At 33.9% G+C, this 26,953-nt stretch overlaps 4 protein-coding genes and 3 pseudogenes across 8 annotated transcripts; 3 read left to right on the top strand and 4 right to left on the bottom strand.

Annotated features, from left to right (window-relative positions):
- The first annotated feature begins 1,724 nt into the window (after positions 1 to 1,724).
- LOC111274980 (ketol-acid reductoisomerase, chloroplastic-like) lies at positions 1,725 to 5,255 on the top strand (annotated as a pseudogene). Its single transcript, XR_016334213.1, has 10 exons — positions 1,725 to 2,100; positions 2,224 to 2,316; positions 2,665 to 2,730; positions 2,849 to 2,990; positions 3,421 to 3,648; positions 3,759 to 3,876; positions 3,974 to 4,108; positions 4,201 to 4,373; positions 4,513 to 4,662; positions 4,796 to 5,255. The product of XR_016334213.1 is annotated as a ketol-acid reductoisomerase, chloroplastic-like (transcript).
- A 1,364-nt stretch (positions 5,256 to 6,619) lies between these two features.
- On the top strand, positions 6,620 to 7,984 carry LOC111274979 (senescence-specific cysteine protease SAG39-like). 2 transcript variants are annotated; one of them, XM_022860034.2, is made up of 3 exons: positions 6,620 to 6,925; positions 7,043 to 7,128; positions 7,205 to 7,984. In XM_022860034.2, the coding sequence occupies exons 1-3, from the start codon at positions 6,699 to 6,701 to the stop codon at positions 7,795 to 7,797; spliced, it is 906 nt and encodes a 301-aa protein (XP_022715769.1). In that variant the 5' UTR covers positions 6,620 to 6,698; the 3' UTR covers positions 7,798 to 7,984. The 2 variants fall into 2 exon arrangements, with proteins under 2 accessions (XP_022715769.1, XP_089611744.1); XM_089755618.1 differs by lacking the exon at positions 6,620 to 6,925 and having other exon boundaries at positions 7,024 to 7,128.
- Positions 7,985 to 8,552: 568 nt separating this feature from the next.
- Positions 8,553 to 10,180, bottom strand: LOC111274974 (senescence-specific cysteine protease SAG12-like). Its single transcript, XM_022860032.2, has 2 exons — positions 9,461 to 10,180; positions 8,553 to 9,359 (listed from the first exon to the last, which is right to left on the bottom strand). The coding sequence occupies exons 1-2, from the start codon at positions 9,900 to 9,902 to the stop codon at positions 8,773 to 8,775; spliced, it is 1,029 nt and encodes a 342-aa protein (XP_022715767.1). The 5' UTR covers positions 9,903 to 10,180; the 3' UTR covers positions 8,553 to 8,772.
- Positions 10,181 to 13,257: 3,077 nt separating this feature from the next.
- Positions 13,258 to 14,207, top strand: LOC111274978 (putative inactive dual specificity protein phosphatase-like At4g18593 pseudogene; annotated as a pseudogene). The gene is made up of 2 exons (XR_016334227.1): positions 13,258 to 13,397; positions 13,651 to 14,207. The product of XR_016334227.1 is annotated as a putative inactive dual specificity protein phosphatase-like At4g18593 pseudogene (transcript).
- Positions 14,208 to 19,812: 5,605 nt separating this feature from the next.
- On the bottom strand, positions 19,813 to 20,518 carry LOC111274976 (olee1-like protein pseudogene; annotated as a pseudogene). Its single transcript, XR_016334013.1, has 2 exons — positions 20,296 to 20,518; positions 19,813 to 20,156 (listed from the first exon to the last, which is right to left on the bottom strand). The product of XR_016334013.1 is annotated as an olee1-like protein pseudogene (transcript).
- Positions 20,519 to 20,988: 470 nt separating this feature from the next.
- LOC111274975 (14-3-3-like protein D) lies at positions 20,989 to 24,064 on the bottom strand. The gene is made up of 7 exons (XM_089755619.1): positions 23,776 to 24,064; positions 23,374 to 23,680; positions 23,200 to 23,287; positions 22,492 to 22,601; positions 22,250 to 22,398; positions 21,462 to 21,522; positions 20,989 to 21,323 (listed from the first exon to the last, which is right to left on the bottom strand). The coding sequence occupies exons 1-6, from the start codon at positions 23,846 to 23,848 to the stop codon at positions 21,479 to 21,481; spliced, it is 771 nt and encodes a 256-aa protein (XP_089611745.1). The 5' UTR covers positions 23,849 to 24,064; the 3' UTR covers positions 20,989 to 21,323; positions 21,462 to 21,478.
- A 1,426-nt stretch (positions 24,065 to 25,490) lies between these two features.
- On the bottom strand, positions 25,491 to 26,641 carry LOC111318701 (heavy metal-associated isoprenylated plant protein 28-like). Its single transcript, XM_022921576.2, has 3 exons — positions 26,513 to 26,641; positions 26,167 to 26,242; positions 25,491 to 25,996 (listed from the first exon to the last, which is right to left on the bottom strand). Exons 1-3 carry the CDS (start codon positions 26,516 to 26,518, stop codon positions 25,647 to 25,649), a joined length of 432 nt encoding a protein of 143 aa, XP_022777311.1. The 5' UTR covers positions 26,519 to 26,641; the 3' UTR covers positions 25,491 to 25,646.
- Between the last annotated feature and the right edge of the window lie 312 nt (positions 26,642 to 26,953).

Here is a 26,953-nt window from a genome sequence, read left to right as displayed (position 1 = left end):
CATCATGCAACTGATGGTAATGTAATATTGCTGGATACTTTGAAATCTATTGGATAGAAAAAATTGTTATGGAAAAACCAAAGGGAAATAAAAATGATCAAATGCAAACAATTTATTTGACATTAAAGACGTCTTTTTCTTGACAAAATAGTTAAATCCAAATAGCATAGTAAACAATTTGAATATAAATAGAATTTTATTATGTATATCATTTATTTATTTAATAAAATTTTTTTTAAAATTATTTATAATAATTTATTAAATTTAATAAACTAATATAAATTAACTATAAGAGTATTTATAATTATTTGTTAAATTTAATGAATTAACAAAAATTAAGTTTGTTCATAATTTATTAATTTAATTAATAAATGTTAAAATGTTATTTATATATGATAATTTATTAAAATTAATAAATTTGTATAATAGAATTGAAATAAAACTTTTTTACAAAACGTTCTTTTAGGAAGTTTCTTGGAAGTTTCGAGGCTGTTTGCATCCCTAAATCCAAACTATCCCAAATTGAGTTATTAAAACATCCGGCCAAAATCCATAGTGGGTGGCGGAAAGCAACTGGATGTAAAAAAAATTCCAAACCCCACTATTCCACTCACCTCACTTAAAAAAAGTATAGTGGAAAAACTTGTGGCATTGGACCGATGGATGGCAGTTCTCTAGTGTTGATCATGGTTACGATAGCTAAAATCAAGTACTGATGTACCAGCTTTTCTTGTCTTCTGCTTCGGCTGATGATTTTATACTATTATTCTACTAATCAATTTGAAGCTTATGTTATGAAATTTGTCATTAGTGTGCAAGATGCTTCCTTAAGACAGATTCTGGAGCAGATTTTCAATTTTCATAAGCTTCATTGTGTGATAAAGCAACAGCATTATATGATATAGCATACGTAGATAGAACCTTGATGATTATTTTTAAATTCATGGATTTATTGGATGTCTTTTAGTGATAATTTGAAATTCTTATCAGTATGTAAAAATTATAAATAATATGCATTTACATTTTATTCTCACAATTTATATAATAAATTAAATTTAAATTCAAAAATTTTAAATTCATCTTTTTAAACATAACAGAGTAAAGTCGTAAAGTTAGAAATGCAAGGAACCATACCAAATTCAAATTAATCTCGAAATAGCTACAAGGAAAATGAAAAAGAAAATTTCAATAACATCATCCACAAAACAAGGGAAGAGGACACCGGTTTTTTTTTTTTTTTTTTTTGAGAAAGCCATGCATCACGCGTGCTCCCGAGTTTGACTCGCATAATTAGGAGAGAACATTTGGTGGATTCAATTTTGAAAGTTTAAAAATCGAATTAACCTTTTTTTCATTTAAAATAATTGATCAAATTAAAATGGTTAACTTAAAATAATAGAAATCAATTTAGCTCGATCGGGTGATCTAATCAGTTTTAACTTAAAAAAAAAAACAAATTACTTATATTATTATATAAAAACAATTTTACATTTATATTATATCAAATAAACGATATATTATATTATAAATAATTTTAAATTATTATATTAATTATGTTATATTTATATATATAATAATATAATTAAAAATAAAATAAATCAATTAATTCGTTTATTAATTTTAAACACGTACAATCAATCGAATTAACTGAATTAATTTTTTTTAACTAATTAATGCTGATACCAGATAAATCAAACCGAATTTACCGAACGTGGTCGGTTTGGGTAAGGTAAATCGGTTCAAGGGGCTAGCGAACGTACACCAGCGTTAGCACTTTCTCTTCCCTTTCCCCCTCACCAGCTTTCTATAATGGCCGCCACCACCACTTCCTTTAAAGCCTCGCTCTCTTCTACACCGTCGATATCTTCATCGACCGAATCAGTGGCCCTCAAACCACGCTTTACATCAACATTGTCATGGTACTCGCCGACTCCAAAATCACTGATCGTTGTTCATGTCCCTACAAACAAACGCGCCAGATCATCATCGATCGCAGCCAAGATGATCCCCGTTCCTTCTTCCATTTCTCCAACGACGTCGCTCGACTTTCATACCTCCGTTTTCCAGAAAGAAAAGATCTCTCCTTCTGGTCACCACGAGGTTAACTGATGACTAATTAAGTCATTTCATTTCATTTCTTCTTTTTTTGGTTTTGTATTTTTTTTGCTGGTTATTCCATATATAAATATATATTTATATTTGATTGGTTTGTGTAATTGGCAGTACATAGTGAGAGGAGGGCGACATTTATTCCCTTTGTTGAATGATGCTTTCAAAGGAATCAAACAAATTGGAGTCATTGGTTGGGGTTCTCAGGTAATTAATTTACCACATTTTCGTTTTTTTTTTCTGTAAAATTAAAGCAAAAAGAAAACCCCTTTTTTTCACTGTCTATGAAGAGCAAAATCATGCTTTTCATTGACTATGGAAGTCTAAATTTTATTTATTTATTTTTTATTTTCGCAAGTATTCTTTAATCTTATATCCAAATATTACATTCCTTTTAACTAAAATGTAACCTTTTGTTACGTGAGTACTAAAGAGTTCTAGTGGTGACAATGATATTATCTAAATTTACTTATTTTGACCCATTGATTTTATCGCTCTGATGTTGATTTTGCTATATCGCATTTCCATTAGTGTGATTTAAATTATGGTTTTTAGGGGCCAGCTTAAGCACAGAATCTGAGGGATTATCTTGCAGAGGCAAAATCTGATATTGTTGTGGAGGCAAATTCGAATCTTTCCTTCTCGTTTAAGAACAAGAAAGAAATTCTAACTCACTGCATTCTTTTTGTGTTCAATGATTGATATTTATTTGACTGATTGTACTGTAATTTGATCTCAGATTGGGTTGAGGAAGGGCTCTTGCTCTTTTGCTGAAGCCCGTGCTGCAGGATTTACCGAAGAGAAATGGAATTTTGGGGGATATATGGGAAACAATTGGTGGAAGTTATCTCGTTTTATTGTTGATCTCTGATTCTGCACAGGTTGGTAGATTTCTCACATGTTTTCCCTTTCTGCAATGTAAAAGATTGGTCATTTGTTATTGTTAGCATTGATTGATTGTAAAAGCTGTATGCCCATACCAGACATCTTACTTAGACCAAATTTATGATTCGCATGAAACATGTTTTCCTAGACTATTAGACTGATTTGTGATGACTTGCAAATGCCAACACCTACATGCACTATGATTCAGATGTCATTGTGTTAAATTTATATTATTGAGAACTTTCCTGTGAAGTCCATCATTCTTTGTTGGGCTTGATTTCTCATCACTTTTTTTTTTTTTCTGGTTGGATATTACTTGAGCATTTTCTACTTCTAATTCATGTGGAAATTCAAACAAAATACTTATGTTCTTTGCACATTTTGGTTTGTTCTTAGGAGGCGTTAATTTTAAATTTTGTGTTGTAGGCGGATAATTATGAAAGGGTCTTTTCCCACATGAAGCCAAATAGCATCCTTGGACTTTCCCATGGATTTCTTCTTGGTCATTTACAATCAACGGGGCTTGATTTTCCTAAGAACATCAGTGTAATTGCTGTCTGTTCTAAGGGTATGGGGCCTTCCGTGAGGAGACTCTATGTTCAGGGCAAATAGATAAATGGTGCTGGAATTAATGCTGGTTTTGCTGTCCACCAGGTTCCCATCTCTTTAATTCCCAGATTCAACTAAGTAGTCTGAATGAATGTCAAAAACTAAACCTTTTCCAAAAAAAAACATACTTAATACTGATGTCTAATGTGGAGGAGGATGTTGATGGTAGAGCTACAGATGTAGCCTTGGGATGGTCGGTCGCCCTTGGTTCTCCTTTTACATTTGCCACCACATTGGAGCAGGAGTATAGGAGTGATATTTTTGGGGAGAGGGGTGAGCTGAGTTGTTTGAGTTATTTTGTTAACCATGCATGTTTTCATCTTTTTTAGTTTTAATGCTTATAATGTGTCATCGTTGCTGCTTTCTGTAGGTATCTTACTTGGCGCTGTTCATGGAGTTGTAGAATGCTTGTTTAGGAGGTATGTTGAGAATGGAATGAGTGAAGAATTGGCTTACAAGAATACTGTTGAGTGCATAAAAGGAATTGTATCAAAGACCATTTCGACAAAGGTCATCTCTGTTGCTTGCTCTGTTCTCTCCTTTCTTGGGAGGTTTTACTTATGGTCCCTGTTGTGGCTCTGCTTTTTTGTTTGTTTCCACAAGGTATGTTAGCTGTGTACAACTCATTGTCTGAGGATGGCAAAAAGCTATTTGAGGCTGTTTATAGTGCCTCATATTATCCTTGCATGGAAAACCTATACAAGTGTTATGAAGATGTTGCAAGTGGAAGTGAGATTCGCAGTGTTGTTTTAGCTGGGCGTTGATTTCATGTATGTTTATAACACTATATTCCTGCTTTTGTCAGTTTTGTTCATGATAGATCCTCATTTCATGAATCTTTCATTGCTTAAAGTTTGTTCTCAGCAAAAACAAATCTTGCTTGATGGCTGACTAAGAATTGTTTTACAGGAAAAGGAGCCTGCCTTCCCAATGGGTAAAATTGATCAGACACGGATGTGGAAAGTTGGTCAGTGTGTCCGAGCAACTAGGTTGAAAGATGACTTAGGTCCACTGTGTCCTTTCACTTCTGGGGTTTTTGTGGCACTAATGATGGCCCAGGTAATCAGTGCCATTTTAAATTTTGGATAATGATAATTAAATGTAGTACTAGTCTATCTGACAAAGTAAATCACTTCAATAATTTTGCTTTGGGTTTTTTTTTTTTTCTCATCCTTTGTAATCGAAAATCTAGATTGAGGTCTTGAGAAAGAAGGGGCACTCGTATTCAGAAATCATCAATGAGAGTTTGATTGAAGCTGTAGATTCCTTGAACCCCTTCATGCATGCTCGAGGAGTCTCTTTCATGGTTGATAATTGTTCCACCACTGCACGATTGGGAACAAGAAAGTGGGCTCCACGTTTTGATTACATCCTTACTGAACAAGCATTTGTAGCAGTGGATTCTGCGCTCCTATCAACCAGGACCTGATAAGCAACTTCTTATGTGATCGTGTTCATGGAGCTATTGAAGTCTGCGCACAGTTGAGACCAACTGTTGATATATCAGTGCCCCCTGATGCAGATTTTGTTCGTCCAGAATTGTGCCAATCCAGTTAGAGTTGAAGAGATTTTAAATTCATTATGATAATATCTAAGGTGAATGTTTTCTAATAGAGTGGGGTACTTTCCAATAAAAGCTTAATTGAGTTTTACTACTTGTCAGAATGAGGATAATTTTTATTACCTTGTTAGCTGATATTTAATTTATATAATTTTTCTATTAAAAAAAAATTCTGAAGGTGAACTTTGTAAAATTAACGTGTTCCTATCTGCAAATACTATGTCGATCCGGAAAAGTGAGCTTAGCCTAGTTGAGTAGTGACTCAGTAGAACCGAAAGTCGATCACAGCATCAGCGACAGTAGGACAATGGATTTGGCAGAAAATATCATGTACAGTCAAGATTCAAGAACATCTTGTTTGTTTTGCTTAATCTATGCGGTCTTCCCTGCTGCTCAGCTTGCAAAGAGACTCGAAGGGATTTAACTACTGTTCTGTTTAATATTAATCAATTATGGAGACTGACTCATGTCTTATCTTAACAAGCTAAGCCTTATTTACCTCCTTCCAGCAGAAGGGAGCTTCACAGTAACAATAATTGGTGTTCCTATTTTGGATAATGTAAATTTGTACCTCGTCCTATGCGGGTGTGGATTCGGGAATGATGTAGAATTACGCAATGTCATAAAATCCCAAATCATTAATAAGAAATAACTTGTTATTAGAGTTAAATCAGTGGACTAGCACCGTTTCTATCTTGAAATATTTGAGTTTGTTTCATGGCTCAAATTGTAAGTATTCAACACCATTGTAGAAAAAGCAGGACAACGGACGACTCCCTGGCGTAGCAGCCAAACATGGTAGTATGATATAGACTAATTGTCCCTGGGTTGTAACTTGTGAGGGTGGAGATTTCACGTATAACGATCAGCCAGCCTTAGCACGCTAACTTGCTCCGTCAGTTCCTCTGTGTACAAGACGACACAATAATTGGTGAGCACAAATTTTTTGTGCAGGAATCAGATACCATTAAATTTTTTGGACCCTTATTTCGTCATATATTACTCTATAGAATCATTTCATAATTCCATCAAAATAAGAATTACTATCAAATTGTGATCTTAATTTAAAACATATAAGACTTCTTGCTCATACATTTAGCCAAACTAGTCAGAACGCAAGTTTAATAGGAACATAAACTGCTTGGTTCATCCCTAATACCTGTTTCTTGATATACTCTTTGATGGTTCCTAGTTTGTCCCCTTGTTTGTCTGCTTCTTGAAACTGATCAACACATATGAAGATCTCTGGAATCTATCACTGAACTTATTGCCGGAACTTTAATAATCAAACAATTTCACTTTGATACGAAACAGAATCTAATAAAATAAGAGACGTATACAAAAGCATCGAGTCCTTTTCAGAAAATTTTCCAGGGCAAGTAGAATGGGGAATTTGTCTGTTACAAATCTGCGAGAAGCGTGGGTTGGGAAACTCTCTCTATATAAACCACAAGCCATCTTAGGATTGGTATGTCTCACATTCCTTCACCATAACATCTCTTGAAGTTTGCTTTGTGGACTCTGGTCTCTAACAATGGCTTCTTCAAGTCAATGTTTGGCATTACTCTTTGTTTTGGGAATTTGGGCTTCTCAGGCCTCGTCCCGTTCTGTTCCTGAGGTATCCATGTCTGACAGGTTTGACCAATGGTTGTCTAGCTATGGTCGGGTTTATCAGGACGTATCCGAGAGGGCGAAACGTTTCCAGATATTCAAGGAAAATGTGGAGTATATCGACTCCCACAACGCTGATATCAGCAAAAAGTACAAGCTTGGGGTTAATGAATTTACTGATTAGATCAATGAAGAGTTTAAAGTCATGAGAAATGGTTATAAAATGCGACCTAATATTGTTGCATCTTCAAAAACATCTTCTTTCAGATATGAAAATGTTACTGCAGTTCCATCTACCATGGATTGGAGAACTAAAGGAGCTGTTACAAACATCAAGGACCAAGGCCAATGTGGTAAGTAACAGAATTTGTAAAGAAATTAAAATAATTCTGATTCCGTAATGCTAATTGTTTCTTTTGAATGACGTAGGATGTTGCTGGGCATTCTCAGCTGTGGCAGCCATGGAAGGGATTACCAAGCTCAAAACTGGTAAATTGATCCCATTATCAGAGCAAGAGTTAGTTGATTGTGATATCAATGGGGAAGACCAAGGCTGCAATGGTGGTCTCATGGATGATGCTTTTGATTTTATCATTTCAAACAAAGGACTTACAGCTGAATCCAATTATCCCTACCAAGGAGTTGATGGAAGCTGCAACAAGAAAGAAGCAGCCAACCATGCTGCTAAGATCACTGGTTATGAAGACGTACCTTCAAATAGTGAGTCAACACTGTTAAAAGCTGTGGCCAATCAACCAGTTTCAGTTGCCATTGATGCTGGCGGCTCTGACTTCCAGCACTACAAAAGTGGTGTCTTCACTGGTGAATGCTCCACCTTCCTGGACCATGGGGTTACAGCAGTTGGTTATGGACAAGCTGATGATGGAACCAAGTATTGGTTGGTGAAAAATTCATGGGGCACTAGCTGGGGTGAGGATGGATACATTAGAATGCAGAGAGATATTGATGCCAAAGAAGGTCTTTGCGGTATTGCAATGGAAGCCTCTTACCCAACTGCTTGAAGGGTAAACACATATATAAAATTATGCTGCTTTATGCAGTACAATGACCCTCCTTTCAATATGCCCTTATCAGCTTATTCATAGGAAACAATATGAAACAAGGCTACATATGTATAGTTCCAATATTATTGTCCTGTACTTGTTACCTAGGCCTTGAAATCAGAATGAAAAATATTTCACTCGTTAATTCTGTTGTTTCGTTCACATCTTTCTACTATTATAAATGAGCAGCATTCGCTTAGAATAAGAACCGGTCACAATTGATTTTTTAAGTAGTTCGAGGACTGATTTTATGATTATAGCTGATGTCTAGCTAATGCAAAATTGAATTCAGCTTTACTCCTAGCTGCAGAATAGTTTTCTGATTGTGAAATTTAGAGCCGGAAGATTAGGACATGGGAAATGTAATTTTGTTTCTTTACCCTTTTTGTGGCCAGAAAGAAAAAAAAAATGTAATTTTCAAACACATATTTTCGTTTCTGCTTCAATTCTTTCAAACATCAGATACTAAAAACTAAAATCTGTAAATTCGTTCTTGATCGTCTAGTTTCCATCCTGTTTGGCCTTGATTATTCATGAGACTATTTATGATTGATTTTAAACAAATAAGCTTAAAGGTTACAGTATCGAAATCCCAACCTCATAATTTTCATTAGATGTGGAATATGTTTTAACAACACATCAAATGAAAGAAAAGAATTCCTCATTCCTATTGCTTATGGTAACTTCCTAGGTAACAACAGCCAAACACTTTTTTCTAACAAAAATAATCGAGTGGAATTTCCAGAGTAAGCAGACCAAACACTTACTGCTTAAATTTTGTATAAATTCTTCAAGTACATGAAACATAAGTTACATAACCGCCATAACATAAACAAATTTACATTAGTTTACAACTTGATGAAAATTACATGATACTGACATGAGGTCGCAGCTTAATATAACAGTACTAGAATATAATAATCTTTTCTTCTTTCATGCAATTGGATAAGAAGCTTCCATTGCAATGCCACAAAGGCCTTGCTTGGCAGTAACATCCCTCCGGAGCCTCATATAACCTTTTTCACCCCAGCCCGTGCCCCATGAATTCTTCACCAACCAGTACTTGGTCCCAGCCGAGCTGGTTCCATAGCCAACTGCCGTGACTGCGTGGTCAAGGTATGTGTCACACTCCCCAGAGAAGACCCCGCTCTCGTAAAACTGGAAATACCGTCCACCACCTTCAATAGCAACAGAAATTGGTTGGTTGGCCACAGCTTGCAATAGGGCCTTTTCGTTGTTAGCCGGTACGTCTTCATACCCAGTTATAGTAGCTGCTGGAGTTGCTTCCTTTTTGCAAGTTCCTTCTGATCCTTGGTAAGGATAGTTGGCTTCTGTTGTTAAGCCACGGTTGCTTTTGATGAACTGAAAGGCGCTGTCCATGAAGCCACCTACACATCCTTCATCTTCACCATTGATGTCACAGTCCACGAGCTGCTGTTCTGACAAAGAAATTAACTTCCATTTCTTGATTTGTATTATTCCTTCTACAGCCGCCACAGCTGAAAACGCCCAACAACATCCTATATTTTGACACAATAACAAGTATAAACCAATCATGAAGTACAAAGAAAACGTAAATAGCCCCAAAAGTTTTACTTCTAATTCCTGAATTCTGACTCACCACAGGTGCCTTGATCCTTGACAGAAGTCACTGCACCCTTTTCCCTCCAGTCCACAACTGTTGGCACGGATGTTACATTTCCATAGCGGAAAGTAGAGGGTTTTGAATAGGACATCGATTCGAAGGACTGGCGTTTATAACCAGTGTGTAAGGAACAGAATTCCTCATTGGTTAAGTCTGCAAATTTATTTACGCCTAGCTTGTATCCTTTTTCCACACCATTATTAAAAGCTTCAATACGTTCAACGTTATCCTTAAATATTTCATAGCGTTTCTCCTTCTCTGCTGCGTCTGTATAGACGCGGCAGTGCAGAGCCATCCATTCCTCATGCCTCTTCAGCATGTCTTCCTCGTTGAGAGGGCGAGAAAGGGCATGGGAAATCCAGATGGACAAAACAAGGAGATAGGCCAAGTACATGTTTTGGCATAGATTTTTTGCCATTAAACTAAGATTATTTAGGAAAGTGATTTTTTTTTTCCAATGGGCATACCAACTTCAAAAGAGCTATAGGGGTTTTAAAGACGGTTTTTTCTCATCAGTCATCACCCTATATCCCCACCTCAATTGTGCTCGATGACTTACCTCAAACTCTACGTAACTTGAAATATGTTCTGACTTAGATCCCCAAATTGGAATGCAGTGCACCGTTAAATTAGTCATAATGGGTGACATTGGCGTGAATGGTTCCGTGAAAATCTGCTAATATGTGATTGTCACAGTTAAAGTCATTAGAGTGCTTACTTTAATATCCAACGAAGAGACTGAAGTGACAGAGGAAGCTGGGATTTAACAGAACAAAAATCTCAAAATATGAAATTACTGATATCGGTGACCACTTATTTTACAATTTTGTTCGTTTTTATCGTATTATTTATGCAAAAAAGTTATATGCATTAAATCTCGAAAATACAATGAAACCTAATAACTAATTGCATTTTATATTGACAAAATCAATCTATTGACATATTACAAGATTATCGAACTTTTATAAAAATTTTTTGCAGCAAAAACTTATGAAAAAAATCTGAATGTTGTTTGAAAAAAGAGAGTTTTACAAATTATTTCTATATTTTTTTAGAATACCAAAGAAGCTTAAATAATCAATTTCCTCTTTATTCTACAAATATAACTATCTATTTTGAATAGATAAAAATACTCTATTTTTTAACAATCAAAATTATTTATTTAAACAAATTTATCTATTTATTTTGTATAAATTTAATTGTTTATTTTTATCTATCTGTTTTAGACAGATTTAATTAATCAAATACTTAACTAAAATTAAATTTTAAATAAAATAATATTTTAATTACTACACTTGTCCAAATGCCATTAACATATATTAATTATTTAATTAAGACAAACCAAACTAAAAAATACAAGCTCATGGTCCATCTTTGCATTTTAACCACCTAAATACAAGTAAATTGAACTTTTACTCCTCTTAATTAAAATAATAATCTTTTTTTTTTTAATATGAGATTTTTTTCGTTCTTTATTTTGAAAATTTTTAACAGAATTAAGCATAAGAGAGACTAAACTACGGTCTATAACAGAGGAAATTGTGTTTAACAAGCAACATGTATCAAAACGAAGAGAGCAGTTACTTCGCTTTCATTCTGCTATGTTTGACAAGGCATAAGCAGAGAAAAGATTATGGCCAAACTTAAGGGTTCCCGGCCCACCTTAGCCAGGACTATTTGGTTATTAATCATGATTTGTGGCAGATGACCTTGATCAAGTTGCATGTAACCATTGGAGATGAGATCTTGAATATTGAGAAATAAGATTATTGTGACGGGGATATGTCACACTTGGAGTGTACGATAACACATTAAAAAATTTATACATATATATTGGATATCATTTTAGTTTAAAAGCTTAAATTAGGTTCTTGGATAACATTTGATTTCAAAATTTTAAGTTATTAAGTTTTTGGGTACTATATATATATACACACATGATATCTCACTTAAAGTTTTTAGTAATGTGAGATTCTTTATTTGAATGTGAATCTTATTTCAACAATCTCCCTGTTCACTTGTGAGTTTTAGTTCATTTGTGAGTTATGATCAAGTCCTATGATTTTAATCTTGAACTCCATCACAGATTGACTCAGTATATCACATGTTCCAATTTCACATACTTGCTCTGTCCAAGTTAAACCCATTTATAGACTCGTTGCATCAAAATCAAACTTTTTGTTTTAAAACCAATTGATGGGGAGTATATTACACTTAGAGTCTACGGGAGTACACTAAAGAGTTTATCCATACATATTAGACATCACTTGAACTAAAAAATTTAAGTTATTAAGTATTTTTATATGTATATAAGATATCTCAATCATATTTTTTAATAATATAAGATTCTTTACTCGTATATAAATTTTATCTAAACATCTTGAAAGGTCGATACAAGCACTTAATAAAGTTAAATGAATATCATAGTATTTCATGAATTGAATCAGGGTACTATACCATCAAGTTGCCTTAATAATTTATTTATTCTGATTGGAAAAGAAGATAAACAGAAGCCAGAATTTACAAACTGATCTTGCAGTTCATAGCCTCTTGTATTCTTCTGTTGTTTAAAAATCAAAAGAAGATTGCATTTGGTGGTGTAGCATCATCTCATGATTTCAAATGATGGTTCACAGAAAACGTCTTCATCCGAAAGCCACTAACCTTATCAATCAATCATTATACATCGGACTATTACTAGTTGAAATCAAAGTCATGCAGATTCCATCACAGTAAGAGTCCCTTCAAATTAGTATTTGTTGGAATTCATGATTCCATCTCTCAGAAGACCAGACAAAAACAACTGATGAACTCAGGGCGTTCACATAAAAACTATTTTTGAAACACTAGCCGTGCAAGTCAGATCCCTTTTATGTTTCATCTTTTCAGATAACAGAATATGTATCACAAGCAATCTCGGAAAGCAAACTTTATTACGCTGAGTATGCTCCATTGAGTCCATCCGGAAAAGGCTGGGGGGCTGCTTGTATATTTTAATGTCAATCTTTGTCATGAAAAAGTTAAGCCACTATATTCGATTGGGCAACACTTACCTAGTTCCCTGTGCAATAGCCTCTTTGTTTTTTGGTTTTTAAGCTGCAGCTTTCCATCATTGGAAATTAAATTATCCATGATTTGTGGATGCCATATATTTTCATATGATGAAAAGTGATTTTTTTTATTTTTTTATTTGGTGGAAAAACAGATTCAAAATTTGCTCATATTATTTGAGAAAAAAATATAGATATATGTCAATAATTAAATCAAATATTTAAATGCTCAAAAAATGAAATTTAATCTACATTAAAAAAGTAAAATAATTCCATATAGGCATGAGTATAGACTCATTTGAATTGGCTTGGAAGAAAAATCACACAAAATAAAAATATTTTGATTTTTAGATTTTTTAAATCAAAATTATAATATAAATCAAACTGATTTCTTATTTGGATTGACCTTTTAACAGTATAGATTAAAACGTAAAAATAAAATAATTCATTCCATAAACTATTTGAGATAATAGCATTTAATGCTAATAAGAAGAAAAGGATGATTAAAAACTTAAAAAAAAAAAGAAAAAAAGAAAGAAAAAAATTATTAGAAAAGCCTAAAAATATTTATTTGAATAAGTGTTTAAATTAGTACATAAAATTTAATTCGCTTTTCCGGCCTAAAACCTAATCAACTCAAATTCAAAAAGCCCAACAAGCAGACAATCCAACCCAGCCCAATCTTGACAATGCTTTAAAACAACTTTTTCGAAACGGCAGCGTTTTAAAATGCCTCCCCGCCAAAATCCATGTACACACACACACACACACACCAAAACACCCGGGTCTAATTGAAACAGTAAAGTCCTCTCTTTTCAGGTTCTACAAATCGATCGATCTGGCGAAAAATTCTCCTTCCAAAGGTAACTCTTTCACTTCTTCTTCTTCTTAAAATTATTTTTTATCCGCATTGTGAAAAATTTTTTAACAGAATTAAAAAAAACCCTAGATTCTGATTTCTTTTTTTCAAAAATCTTTTGCTCTGATTCATGTTTTTGAATGTATCAGAATATGATTATGAATCATAGATGTATTAGGATTAACGATGCGTTTATCAATTGTTTGGTCAATATTATATTAAAATCCGTTGAATTGAATCTCCCCTTGATTGAACAGATGGAAGCCGCCAATAACCCAAATTCGGAAGCTGTTAGAAAGCCTCAACTTATCTACCGCTGTAAAAAGTGCAGAAGAATCGTTGCTTCGGAGGAAAGCATAGTTCCTCACGAACTTGGCAAAGGCGAACAATGTTTTAAATGGAAAAAGAGAAGTGGTGATAAACTTGGGGAGGAGAAGGAACCGACCCAATGTTCTTCCATTTTTGTGGAGCCCTTGAAGTGGATGCAACCAGTTCAAGAAGGGTATGTAGAAGAAAAACTTCAATGCATTGGCTGCAAAGCTCGATTGGGTTCCTTCAATTGGGCTGGTATGCAATGCAATTGTGGAGCTTGGGTTAATCCTGCTTTTCAGTTGCATAAAAACCGGTTAGATGAGTGCTATATGTGAACAGACTTTTCTTACTATTGCTTGATAGGTTAATCTTGCAAATTCTATGGTTAGGTATAGTTTATTTTAGGAGATTAACATTGGTACATGATTCAGTAACCCGTTGTTAAAACTGCTAGCCTGTTGCAATTGATGGTTATTTTTAGTAAATGCTGCTTCTGTTTTGACTTGATGTTGTTTATGGCAATTAACTTTCTGATAATCAAAGATTAGAACTCAAGGATTGCATGGCTGTTTTTTGTTGAAATTGAATTTGGAGTAACCACTGAAAAATAAATTCATTTGGTTTTATTTTTCTCTGTTGATTACTGGCATGAGAAGTGCACCGGTCTATATCAAGGGAATTGCATGGTATGTAATACATTAAGTAGCAAAGCGCATAGCTGCTAAAGGGTAGGCTAGGTGGGTTGTGAACTGACAACAATCACTGGAATCTGGTGGCTCCCCAATAGCTAGACAGTGCATTTACTGCCCACCAGCGAGGCTCTTGAAGTGGATTTTTCCCGTGGGTGGGTCATCCACTACAAGCTCATTCACTGGAGGCCACAGCATGAGTTTCCTAGCCTTCACACCCTTAAGCTTTGTGATCCGCTTCTTGTCAACAAAACCGGTAATTTCAATGCTTGCTGATCATCTTGAAGTTATGTTCGACCTCTTTTTTTGCACAATCCACATGTAACCTGTATTCCTTACGAAACCAACTTCAATCGCATTTGCCAGAGGGAGAAGTCCCAATGGGAGTCCAAACTCTTTGAGAAGAGCGATAGCCATTTAGATTCCCTTATCATGGCCTTTCTGGACAATTCCTCCTTCCTTCCGATCTGCCATTATAAATGGAGTTCTCAACTTTTTTTTTCTTCAAGTTTTTGTTGCACTTGCTTGCAGTTGTGACCTTAAACATGAAGTAGTGAGATTATTTATACTCATTGCATTCACACTTATGACAAAATTAAAGGGGAAATCGAGGTTTATTGAATTGTGTTAGCCACCAGGCGGTTTTTCACATTAAACCTGCTGTTAACGTTTTTAAATGTATAAACAGTTTTGGCACATATTTTATCAGGATGAATTTGACATCCCGTTGTAGGGAAAAAAAGGGGGGGGTGGGGGAGGGCTGGTATCACAGTATCACTGCAATGCCACTTTGTTGTACACTTCAATGACAAGAAATATTGAAGAATCCAACCTATATATAACTAGTGTTATAAATCTATATTTTTAGGGTCGAAAATAGATTCAAGAAATCTATTTGTCTTCCTCGCATTGTCTGCAGTTGTAATTACTAGTTAGTAAATTTGTTTTTGTTTTCTTCCAGTTGTATCTAATGCTTGATCATCTACATCGTTTTTGATGTTATTGTCCGGGTTCTCTTGTTCTTTTACACATTAGCAGAGGTGTTGTATTCTAGCAAACAAAAACTGTATGGCCTGCATCCATATATCAGGTTCCTAGTGCCAAAATTGAGAGAGAGAGAGAGAGAGAGAGAGAGAGAGAGAGAGAGAGAGAGAGAGAGAGAGAGAGAGAGAGAGAGAGAGAGAGGATGGGAAAGGCAACTAATATAATTGATGGGCAGATTTGCAGCTGATAATGCGTTCCAAATTTATTCCACATGATCAAGTTGCAGTCTGAACAAGGCTAGCAAAAGTGGATAAAAATTGGAGCTTGCACCTTCCCAAATGATGGTGATGATTAAGGACTAATAGCAATATATAGAAACTGTGAAAAAAATAAAATATAAAATTATGTGAAAATTAAGAGTAAAATTGAATGTATAATGAAAAATTACTTTTAAGAATTATAAAAGCATATTAAGTTTATATACAATTATTTAGTGGGTAAATTAGAAAATTAAATCTTTTTAAAATTGACCTTATAATTGAGAGATTGTCTATATTAATTTTTTATCTTTAATTCTAGGGATACAAATACTTAATTATAGAGATACAAATATAAATATACAGATTACAAGATTACAATTGGTTATAAATAAATATTTTCTCACATTCCCCTTCAAGCTAGTGAATAGGTCTTTTTCATTCTCAATTTGAAAATAATTTCTTGAAATGTTACGTTGCCGAGACCTTTAATCAACATATATGCAAGTTGACTCTTAGTTGATACATACAGTGTACAAATAAATCAACCCATTATCTAATTTCTCCTTTATGAAATGTCAGACTACTTCAATGTATTTTGTTTTGTCATGTTGCATAGGACTGTGTGCAGTGCTTATTACAGACTTGTTATCATAGTAGAGTCTCATTGGTCTATCTCACTTAATCTTCAAGTCTTTTGAGATAATTTTTAACCATAGTAGTTCACAAATTCCTTGTGCCATTACTCTGAACTTTGCTTTAGCATTTGATTTTGTCACCACATTTTATTTTTTACTTCTCTAAGTCATAAGATTACCACCTAAGAAAGTGCAATAGCTTGAGATGGATATTTTATCAGTTACCAAACCTGCATAATTTGTATCTATATATGCCTTCAGAAGTAGCTCTAAATTTCTTTTAAACAAGATATCTATCCCAAGATTAGCCTTTAAATAATTTAATACACGGTAGACAGCCTGTAGGTGCACTTCTTTAGTATTATCCATAAATTGACTTATCACACTCACAATATATGCTATGTTAGGTCTAGTATGTGAAAAATAAATGAGTTTTTCAACTAATTTTTGGTACATCTCTTTATCTATAATAATATCTTCATTAGTTTCTCCAAGTTTATGATTAGGCTCTATAAGAATATTTTCAGGTTTACATGCGAGCTTCTCAATTTTTTTCAAAGGATCTATCACATATTTCTGTTATGAGATGAAAATACCATGCCGTGAGTGAGCTACTTTAATTCCTAAGAAGAACTTCAATTTTTTTAGCTTTTTTATCTCATATTCTCTAGCCAAACACTGCTTTAGAGATTATCTTTCTTTTTCATCATTTTTAATTATAATTATATCATCAACATATACTAATAGAATTGTGGTTCTTCCTAAATTTGAGTGCTTGATAAATAGTGTGTGATCTTCTTGACTTTGCTTATATCTCATTACTAGCATCACTTTAACAAATCTCTTGAACCAAGCTCTAAAAGATTGTTTAAAGCTATATCAAGCCTTTTTTAGCTTGTATACTTTTTTTGCTTCTAGATAACCTCTAAATTCTGGTGAAATCTTCATATATATATATATATATATATTTTTTTTTTTCCATATCACCATGAAAAAAAATATTTTTTACATCAAATTGTTAAAGCTGCCAATTGTAATTTGTAACCAAGGATAACAAAATCTTAACTATATTCATCTTGGTAACTGGAGCAAAATTTTTTTGATAATCTACTTCATAAGTTTGAGTGTGGCCTTTGGCCACTAACTTGACCTTATACCTTTTAACAGTACCCTTCATTTTGTATTTTACAATAAAAATCCATTATCACTCAACTAGATTTTTTTCTTTAAGCAACTTTATCAGTTCCCATATTTTATTTTTCTTTAAGGCCTCCATTTTTATTTTCATGACTTGCCTCAATTTCTCACTAGATAATCCTTCGGATAATTTAGTTGGAATAGAAATAATATTTAGGTTCACAAGGAAATTTTTGTAGAATTGTGAGAATTTTTCAAATGACACAAAATTAGAGATCAGATATAGTAGATGGTTAGTACATTCTCTGATTCATTTTATAATGGCAATAGACATATCATAATCACTAGTTATAGTTTTAGGAGATTTATACGCATTTTAAGAAATAGAGTGAAAGACTATAGTTATCTCATTTCTAGATTTAGGATCAAGTTCTTGGACTTACATTGGATTAAGAGCTGAAACTTCCCTTTTTGAGTACACCTATATTTTTTTTATAAGATCAAGAATAATATTATCTTTTGTCATATCTTCTATGTTTGGAATGGGTTCAAATTCAAATTTAATGTTTGACTTGAACTCAAAAGAAACAAATATAGATTCCAAAGAATTAATAAGTGAAAATGTTGAGGAGAAAACAATAGGTTTAGACTCAGAAGAATTAATTGATGAAAATATTAAAGAAGAGGTCAAGTTAAGTAAAAAGAAATCTTTATTCTTATTTTTCATGAATGAAATCTCCCTTTAAAGATAAGTTTGAATAAAAAATGGTGTACTTTCTTCAAAAGTAATATCTACAGGCACTTTAAATTTTTTGGTAAGAGGATAATAGTATTTATAACCTTTCTGAGTTGATGAATATCCCATAAAAATGTACTTAATTGCTCTAGAACCCAACTTTCTCCTATTATGACTACGACCATGAACAAATGATGTACAACAAAATATTATCAAGAGTTCTGTGGGCCTTGAGGATGACCATGAGGGTGCCCACTAGTGAAACCCCCTTTCACTAGACATTTGGAACAAAGGTCGTAACGTTGGTTAAGATCGGCCTATTAAGCTTAAGAGTTGAATTAACATCGAAAGAAAAAAATGAAGGGGCATTTAGAGTCGACCTTAACCTCGTCGAAGAACAAAAAAACATAACCGTAATACAGATTGTAGCCTACCAACAAAAGGTAGCCAATTATTATAATAAAAGGGTTCGTTGTAAGCACATCAAGAAATGTGACATGGTACTTAAAAAAATTGAAGCTTTAGAGGTAAACTGAAAGCCTGATTCACCTTCAGAGTCTAAAATAGAGGCTTAAATCTAAAATTTTGAAAGAAAATACAAGTCTCACCACGGCCAGACGAACTCCAAAACTAATCTCGAATCACCCCAAACAATTATCATCTCGACAATCTTTAAATCGATTATACACTTAATGCAGAACACACGCGTGAGATCGAATAACCGCTAGGTCAGACCGTGGCTCAAAGCTAATCATCGTCCAAAATTGATCTTCCCCTACAATGTCGGCCTTTGATGAACCAAGATGCCAATCTATTCCTTCAACCAATCTATCCCACACCAGAGATGTCGTTAATAAATTTGGCAATTTGATACTCAGACCGCCTAATAGGAAGACAGAGTGTTAGGGGCATTTGATGGTTCAAAAGATATAATGATCTTTTTCCCTCTTAAAGCCTTTAACAAATAACCAGGGGTATCTTTGTTATTTGTGCCAACCTGACATACATGATCAATGCCACCTCAGCTCGGCTCTGTCTTAATTTTTCCTTTATGGTTTCCCTCAACTTACCTATAAATATAAAGACTTGGGCACCATAAAGGCAAGTTCATCCCACTCACTTCTCTCTCTTTCTCACTCTCTTGCTGATATAAAATTTACTGACTTTTGTGTTGGAGTGCAAATACAGGAAACATCCCTTGCTTTTACCTCTAGCTGTCTCTTTTTTTTACATTCATAAGAATATCTTTAGGTCGGAGTTTGGCACCAATAATAATCAAAGATTTGGAGCTATTATGAGCTCCAACCAATCACAAATTAATCATCTACGGTCCAATAATGAAAATCAATGGTATTTGAACATCTCCACCGGTTAAAAGCAAGATGCAAGATCTATATAAGAATCCCACAAATAATTTCTTGTAAAATTAAGTTGTTTTGAACAATAAGCACATTACAAGCAAGATAGCAAACTTTTGGAAACTATTTCTTGCAAAACTCATCAAATGATAAATAGGAGTACTAGTTTCATTCAATAAGTATGGGGCTGTCCTTAGCCTAGAGGATATTGCCAACTTGACATGCCAAAAAATTTGGGGAAAAAAATTCGGTTTATTCAGTACGTGGATGAACTTTCACTTTGTTTTGCCATCAACGAATGTCCTTATTTATACGAGGCCAGAAGGGGTGATTCCGAGTTCTCAGAGGACTTCAGTGCACTTAGGCAGATGTTCCTTTTCCATGAATCCAAGAGGGTTGGCAATGCGAATATCCGAGCTTATGCCAGTGTCTTTCGCGAGGACAATCCAAGCACTCTTCCTAAGTTAATTTTCCTCGTCAATCTCAGCGCATTCAGGGTCGCTTGATTCTATGAGTGCAACCCCGCAAATCTCCTCCTCATGGTCTCCTTCCACCTTAAGATGGTAGCTCCCCGACGCTTCGGTCACACCATCTACGGCATAGGTCAGCTTTCCGCCTTCACGGACTTTGCACTCCAATCGCATCTTTGCACCTGTTTACGCCAATGCGTTATCTTGTGTCCTAAAAAACCTCACAATTTATGAGAATAATTTTATCAAACATTTGTTGAAATTTTAAAAGGAAGATTGAGATTAAATTAAGCCTAGAGAGAGAAAAAAATTGTGGTTTACCTGCCATGTACTTGGAAATCCGGGTTACGAACCGCGCACGACAGTTGTCACAATAAACCTTTCCTTCCACGAAGTGCTTGGGAGCTTCGGCATGAGCAAATGCCTATGAGGGATGACAAGCAAAGGGTGGAGGCAAGGAAGAAGATGGCCTTCAGAGATTTTGCCATTACACCTGTTTTCTCTATTTTGGTTCTAGAAACGGAGATTCGATGTCCAGAAATAACTGTATGGAAGCAAGAGAAGTTACTTTTATAAGGGATGGGAAATTAAGGCTAAAGGCTACTAGTCAGTTACAGTTATTTTCATGAGGATGCCATTTCTCCCTTGTTTGTAGAACAAATATTTAGAGCCCTTCATCTCTCCCTTACTCTCTGACAATTCTCTTATACACTTAATTTTATCATGAAGTTAGCTCGATTGACGTTGTGCCTTCATAGGAGTATCCAGCCCAGCACAGCCTAATCCTTACAATTTACAATTATTACAGCTTAAAGCCCATTTTCGATGCCACCAGCTGCTAAATTCACTGGCCTTGAATATACTACTAGGCCCACAAAGCAGTATAGGCTTCGCCCTTTGGAAGAAATACTTGTTTTTGTGGGAATTGAAGTGGTTTGGCAAAGGATCCCTATTTTTCAACAGTTTCAGACAGAAAATAAAAACGAACAGAAAAAGAAAATCATGCCCACCATGTGAGGTAAATCTCAAACTTTTTCAACTGACCGATCCAAATGGATTTGGATTTTCAATGAACAAAGGTGCAAATAAAGCAGAAAGAGCATCCTGAAAAACATTTCTAATTTGACCAGAAAATGCAAAATGTAATTGACGCTCCACAGTCCAAACATCAAACAATTGTTACTAATACACCACGGACGCTACTAAGAAAATGAAAACACCAAACAATTGTTACTAATACACCACGGATGCTACTAAGAAGATGAAAACAGTTGAATCCCTCTTGAAAAATGGGTAACTCCTAGATTTACTGAGGTAATACTGGCTTAGATGATACAGGCCCCAAGCCACTGTAACAGCCACAAAACATAAACATAAACAAATAAATATAGATAAAAATATAAACAATTGCAAGCTACAAATTTCCTTTTTCTTTTTTTTTTTAATCTTTTTTAATGATGGAACTGTTCCTTGTAATAATAACTAACCTTAAACAACTTTATTCCTATCCGTCTCCTGTTTTAGCAGCACCAAACTTCGCAGCTTCTTCTGTAATGAAACAAATTAATGACACTGTTAAGTACTAATTCCAAGAGAAAAAAAAAGAAACTAGGAGAAAGCCAGATCTGAGACATATCAATAACAAGAGCTCACTCACTGACTATCTTGAAACCTGATATCAACTATAGTTTGTGGCATTTCATGAATTGCTAGAAAAATTAACAACAACTAAATCCTTAAAAACTTATATGACCTGTTCTAGCTTAACCAACGTGAACTGCCTTTTCTCCAACATCAATTGCATTTGTATAACTGAACCAAACCAAAGTCATGTTCTAATTTGATTGTCACACAATATTTTTCACCTTGGATGCTTGATGTAAAACCATGACATACAAATTTCACTCCCCATTCCAAAAACTCTCCATTAACTAACACATTTGAACCTATTTATAGCAAAACTAACAAAAGAAAAAAAAAACCCATGAATCTAACAACCAGCCTTTAAATATTGATAAAAAAAACAATATTATATAATATTTTATGAGGCCTATCAAGCACTAATCAATACAGTTGGACCACAACCGCCAATGTATTGTAAAAATTGTCCGCTATATTACACACAGAAAGGTGAAATGTTACAAAGGTATCAGTGTTAATGAAAGGTTTTAAATTACAGAAATACGATACTTCTCACATAACTATTTGCAAACTCAAAATCACATTAAGAGGCAAAATCGAGTTAAACCATTCTTGTGCAAAATCTAAAATTTACCTCCGTCCTCTGGGATGTCAGAAGTCCATAAAGAAAGGTTGTCCCTCAAGAGCTGCATAATCAATGTGCTATCTTTATAAGACTCCTCGTTCAAGGTATCCAAATCTGAGATAGCTTCATCAAAAGCTTGCTTAGCAAGGTGACAGGCCCTAGTATACAAATTTAAAATGTAACATGGATTTTAAAAAGTATACAGAAATAGCTCAACTAGAAAGTTAATACATAGGAAATAGCAAACATACCTTTCAGGAGAGTTCATAATTTCATAATAAAAGACAGAGAAGTTCAAGGCCAAACCCAACTGGATCGGATGTGTCGGAGGCAATTCAGCTTCTGCTGTAGTAGTTGCGGACTGCAAGCAAATAAGACTCATCAACTTTGGCATGATTTTGAAAAAGGCTATAGCCATCTTACAATTTCATATCAGAAGGTAAACAACTTATCAAGCTCAGCAAAAGGAATCAAACAAATATAGTTTCAGTAGTCATCATAACAGGATAGCAATAATCTGAGAGAGAGACAGACTTTGCTTCCTTTGAAGAAAACAGAAGTGCAAAGAATATTCTTTTTCAAACCCCCCTTCCTTTATGACGTCTGTTTCATAAGTATAGGGTGAGAAAAAATGAAATAACGTGTAAATTTCACCTGAGAAACTCCACCTCTGTCTTACCCCGCAAACATAGTCTTGACCATCAAGAGTTTCTCCCAAGAATGGGGAAAGCGAAATGGGTGCAAAAAAGATGCAAGCAAGCAATGCCATTTTCCTACTTTTATTTACCCTTCACTTCACATAATTTGAGGAAAATACAACAACCAACCAACAATTTATGAGTTAAAAATGTTCATTTAACAACCAACCTCTTTATATCTCCATAAAACAACCAACATTTTATAAGTCAAAATTCCTCATTTAAGCCAATTTAAACATAAGTGAACCACAATAAACTTGCCTGATATGCTTTCATGGACTGATCAGCAGCCTCTTTCCTCTCATCACCCATCTTAATCTCTGCCAAATATCGATAATAATCCGCTTTCCTGCAACCAAACAAAACCAAAAAAAAAAACTTCAGAAAAACCACCAATAATCAATCAAACAAAAGAAACCCAACAAAGATACCAACATTTTATAATAAAACACAGTAGACTCTCTTTCCACGCAACAAGGAATGAGATGCTCATTGATCACACTCATAATATCTTTACAAATATCGGACAACTCCAGTTCCACCTTCTGCCTGTACGGTTTGATTTGCTTAACACACTGCTCATTCCCTTTGGTCTCTTCCTTTTGCTCAATCGAAGATAAGACCCTCCACGATGCTCTTCGAGCACCGATCACGTTTTTGTACCCAACTGAGAGCAGGTTTCGTTCCTCTACGGTTAGTTCCACATCACGCTCCGCTACTTTTTTCATAGCACCTACCATATCTGTGACACAAAAAAAAAAATCCATAGTTTCAAATGTTAAAGTCACAAAAAGAAAAAAGAACTAAAGTTTAAGGCTTTATTTGGTTAGATCGGACCTTCGAAGCGTTCGGCTTGTTCAGAGAGCTTGGCAATGAAAACAAGGTTTTCACGTTCTTTGGAGAAATCCATGACTGAGTGAAAGAAATTTTTTTTACAAGAAGTAGAAAAAGAACGAGAACTGAGAAGCGAGGTAGAAGATGGTTGTTTTTCTTTAGGGAGGGGGGGTTGGCTGGGGAGGACCAACTAAGATGGGCAAAAATGGAGGAAGCGGGGACAAGACAGGACTGACCGGCTTGATTTAGAATATGAATGACCCACGCGATATTTGGGGAGTGGTTTAGGCTCTTCATTAAATTAGACGATGTTACGAGGTCGTTTTAGGGAGTTTGGGCCGTAATAGTTTGTTTATGCGAGTGGTGTTTTTATGAAGTTTGCAAGAAAAAACAAATGATGGCTACATGTCAGTATTTAGGTGGGCTATCGGGCCTAAATTTGTAAAATTAGATAGAATTTAAAATAAATAAAATTTTTAATATTTTTAATAAAAAATTATTTTTAAGTTTTTTTTATATTTTTTAACCACTATCATACTTAAAACTCAAATTTCACCGCTAAGTATAAATAAAAAAAATTAATGTTTTTAATAAGATTGAGATTCAGTTACAAGTATATATATATATATATATATATATATTTTTTTTTTTTAATTTTTGTCCAATTTACGGATACTAATTTTCAAGTGTTTTATACATATACTGAAACTCGAAAGATAGTTAAGGATAAAAGCTAATTTAGTACTCATATTGAAGATTGAACAAGAAAAATCATAAAAGTTTTTTCCTCATTAAAAAAAAAGAGAGTAAATTTCATTCAAATTCTTAAATTTTAAGCATAATTTAACACAAATTTATTAATTTAAAAAATGAATACCTCATCTCAAATTTTTTAATTAATAAAATAAAAAATTTTTGCTGTCAAGTTATCTCTTAATTATTATGTTAATATGTTCATTAAAAGACTTTTCTAATCTTGAAAAATCAATATCTTAAAATACTCACATAAAACAATAATTTATAATAATAATTTTTTTATTTTTCTTAAAATATATTAATAATATATAAAAAATTTTAGCTGCAATATCTAAAAACAAAATTTATAATTATAAATATCCTAATATATAAATATGTATAATAAAATGAATATTTAAACATGTAATAATTTTTTGACATGGAACAAATTCAAAAAAAAAAAAAAAAAAGAACATATAGCATATAATAAGAAAAAATGTTTGGTTGAAAAAAAAAGAAAAGATTTGATTAAAATTGTTACATGCTTCATATATTCTTTTTATTTTTCATATATTTAAATATTATCATATTTATAATTGTAAGTTGTTTTTATATACTGCATTCAAAAAATTTGTTCACATTATTAATATATTTTATGTATCTTGAGAAAAAATAAAAATAAATTGTTATCTTAAAATATTATATTATGTGAGTATTTGAGGATATCAATTTTTTAGGGGTAAAATAATCTTTTAATGAGATTATTAACAAAATAATTAAGAGATAACTGATAAAAAGATCTTCTTGTCCTATTAATTAAAAAGTTTGGAGTAAAATGTTTATTTTTTGAACTAATTGATTTAAATTGAATTATGCTTAAAATTTAAGGATTTGGATGGAATTATCCAAAAAAAAAAAAAATGAAATTGAAATTGTTGAGCAACAATAGCACTTGCAAAGCGGAAGTGGACCTAAACAAATACTAGCCGAAGGTACAAAGAAATTTTTCAACACACAAAATTCATACAATTCTTAGAAGGGAATTAGAACCCCAAAAAGAAATTGAATAATAAGGAAAAAAAATTACGCACATGCTTAAAATGCCATTATTAGTTTATTTACACACATATATATATAGCTCACATTATGGAGCAAGCATGAGGATTTTCATCGCTGAAGATAGAGCTGGCTTGTACATCAACAAGAGTTGAATAAGGCGGTAGCTGATAGTAACCATGATCATGACCATCATAGCCATGCTTGTAGTAGTTGTAGGATGATGAACGTCCAGTTGCATGGTAATTAATCGTAGGTTGGCTTTGATAGTATTCGTAGTAAAATTGATTCTCAGGGTTATAGGGATATGGCCACAGCTCTGCTCTTCTCCCTGTTTTCCTCACTGTTTTCAGGACCTTCTTCTGGTCTGACGCTGCCCAACCCATTACTGTTACCTTTTGCATGTCCATGTCTATGTCTACACTGTCTATTCCTGAAAGTAAATACCCATATAAAGCCATTACCGTTATCATTTAAGGCTTCAGAAGTTTGCAGACTATAATCAGTTTAATACTAACAACTCTGCTTAAGAAAATTAAAGAAAGAAAACGTGAAACCCCCCCCCCCCCCCCCCCCCCCCCAATGCATGAAAGTTGAACATACCCTTGAGTTTTCCAAGAGCTTTCTTTATCTTGGAGGCGCAGCCTTCGCAGTCCATGTTTACTCTCATCTCTACCATCTGCAGAGAAAAAAAAAATCATGTTATACTAGCTACTTTGTGCTATAAGGAAAAGATAGCATCACTCAATATTATTGGCATGCCTTTATTTCCTAAAAACAAAAGGTCAAAAGAATTTTTAAAAAAAATGTATTGTTCTGATAATCTCTATACGATGAATCATCAGATATGAAACCATCAAATTATCAAAGGATCGAAATCTAAAATGATGGCAGTTATAGTATATAAAGAATGGTGCCACAGAGAGCGGGAGGGAGAGTTGTAACTAACCGTCATTTTAATTTGGGTGGTTTAGAAATCTTGTCTTTGGAATTGAAGTTGAGAGATAGATGAGAATTGAGAACCATGGTACTTATATATATATATATGAGATGGGAAGGTCGGTTAAGCGAGAATATATAATATGTCAAATAGACAATAGTCCCCACGGACTTTTTCTTTTTCTCTTTTCTTCAAGTTGCTTCTTGGCGACAAAGCTTCCGAAAAGATTCCAGGAAAAAGCCTAGCAGCTGCTTTTAGAAATTAAAAAGGAGCTGATATTTCGCAAACGTAACAGTGCAAGGAATTAATATAGTCATGCAGCCACATCAGCATGTGGGAAAATATCCTCCGCGTAGATTGTTGCTTTAATCATTTCAAATCTAACAAGTAAACAGACCGAGTTAAGTAATGATCAATTTGTTGGTAAAGACAGTTGTACATTGAGAAGAA

Source organism: Durio zibethinus, chromosome 26 (assembly GCF_047325235.1).
Source record: "Durio zibethinus cultivar Kanyao isolate XHJ-2024 chromosome 26, ASM4732523v1, whole genome shotgun sequence".
Taxonomy (NCBI): Eukaryota; Viridiplantae; Streptophyta; class Magnoliopsida; order Malvales; family Malvaceae; genus Durio; species Durio zibethinus.
Note: the sequence above shows the minus strand (reverse complement) of the source record. Positions and strands in the feature narration are given on the sequence as shown.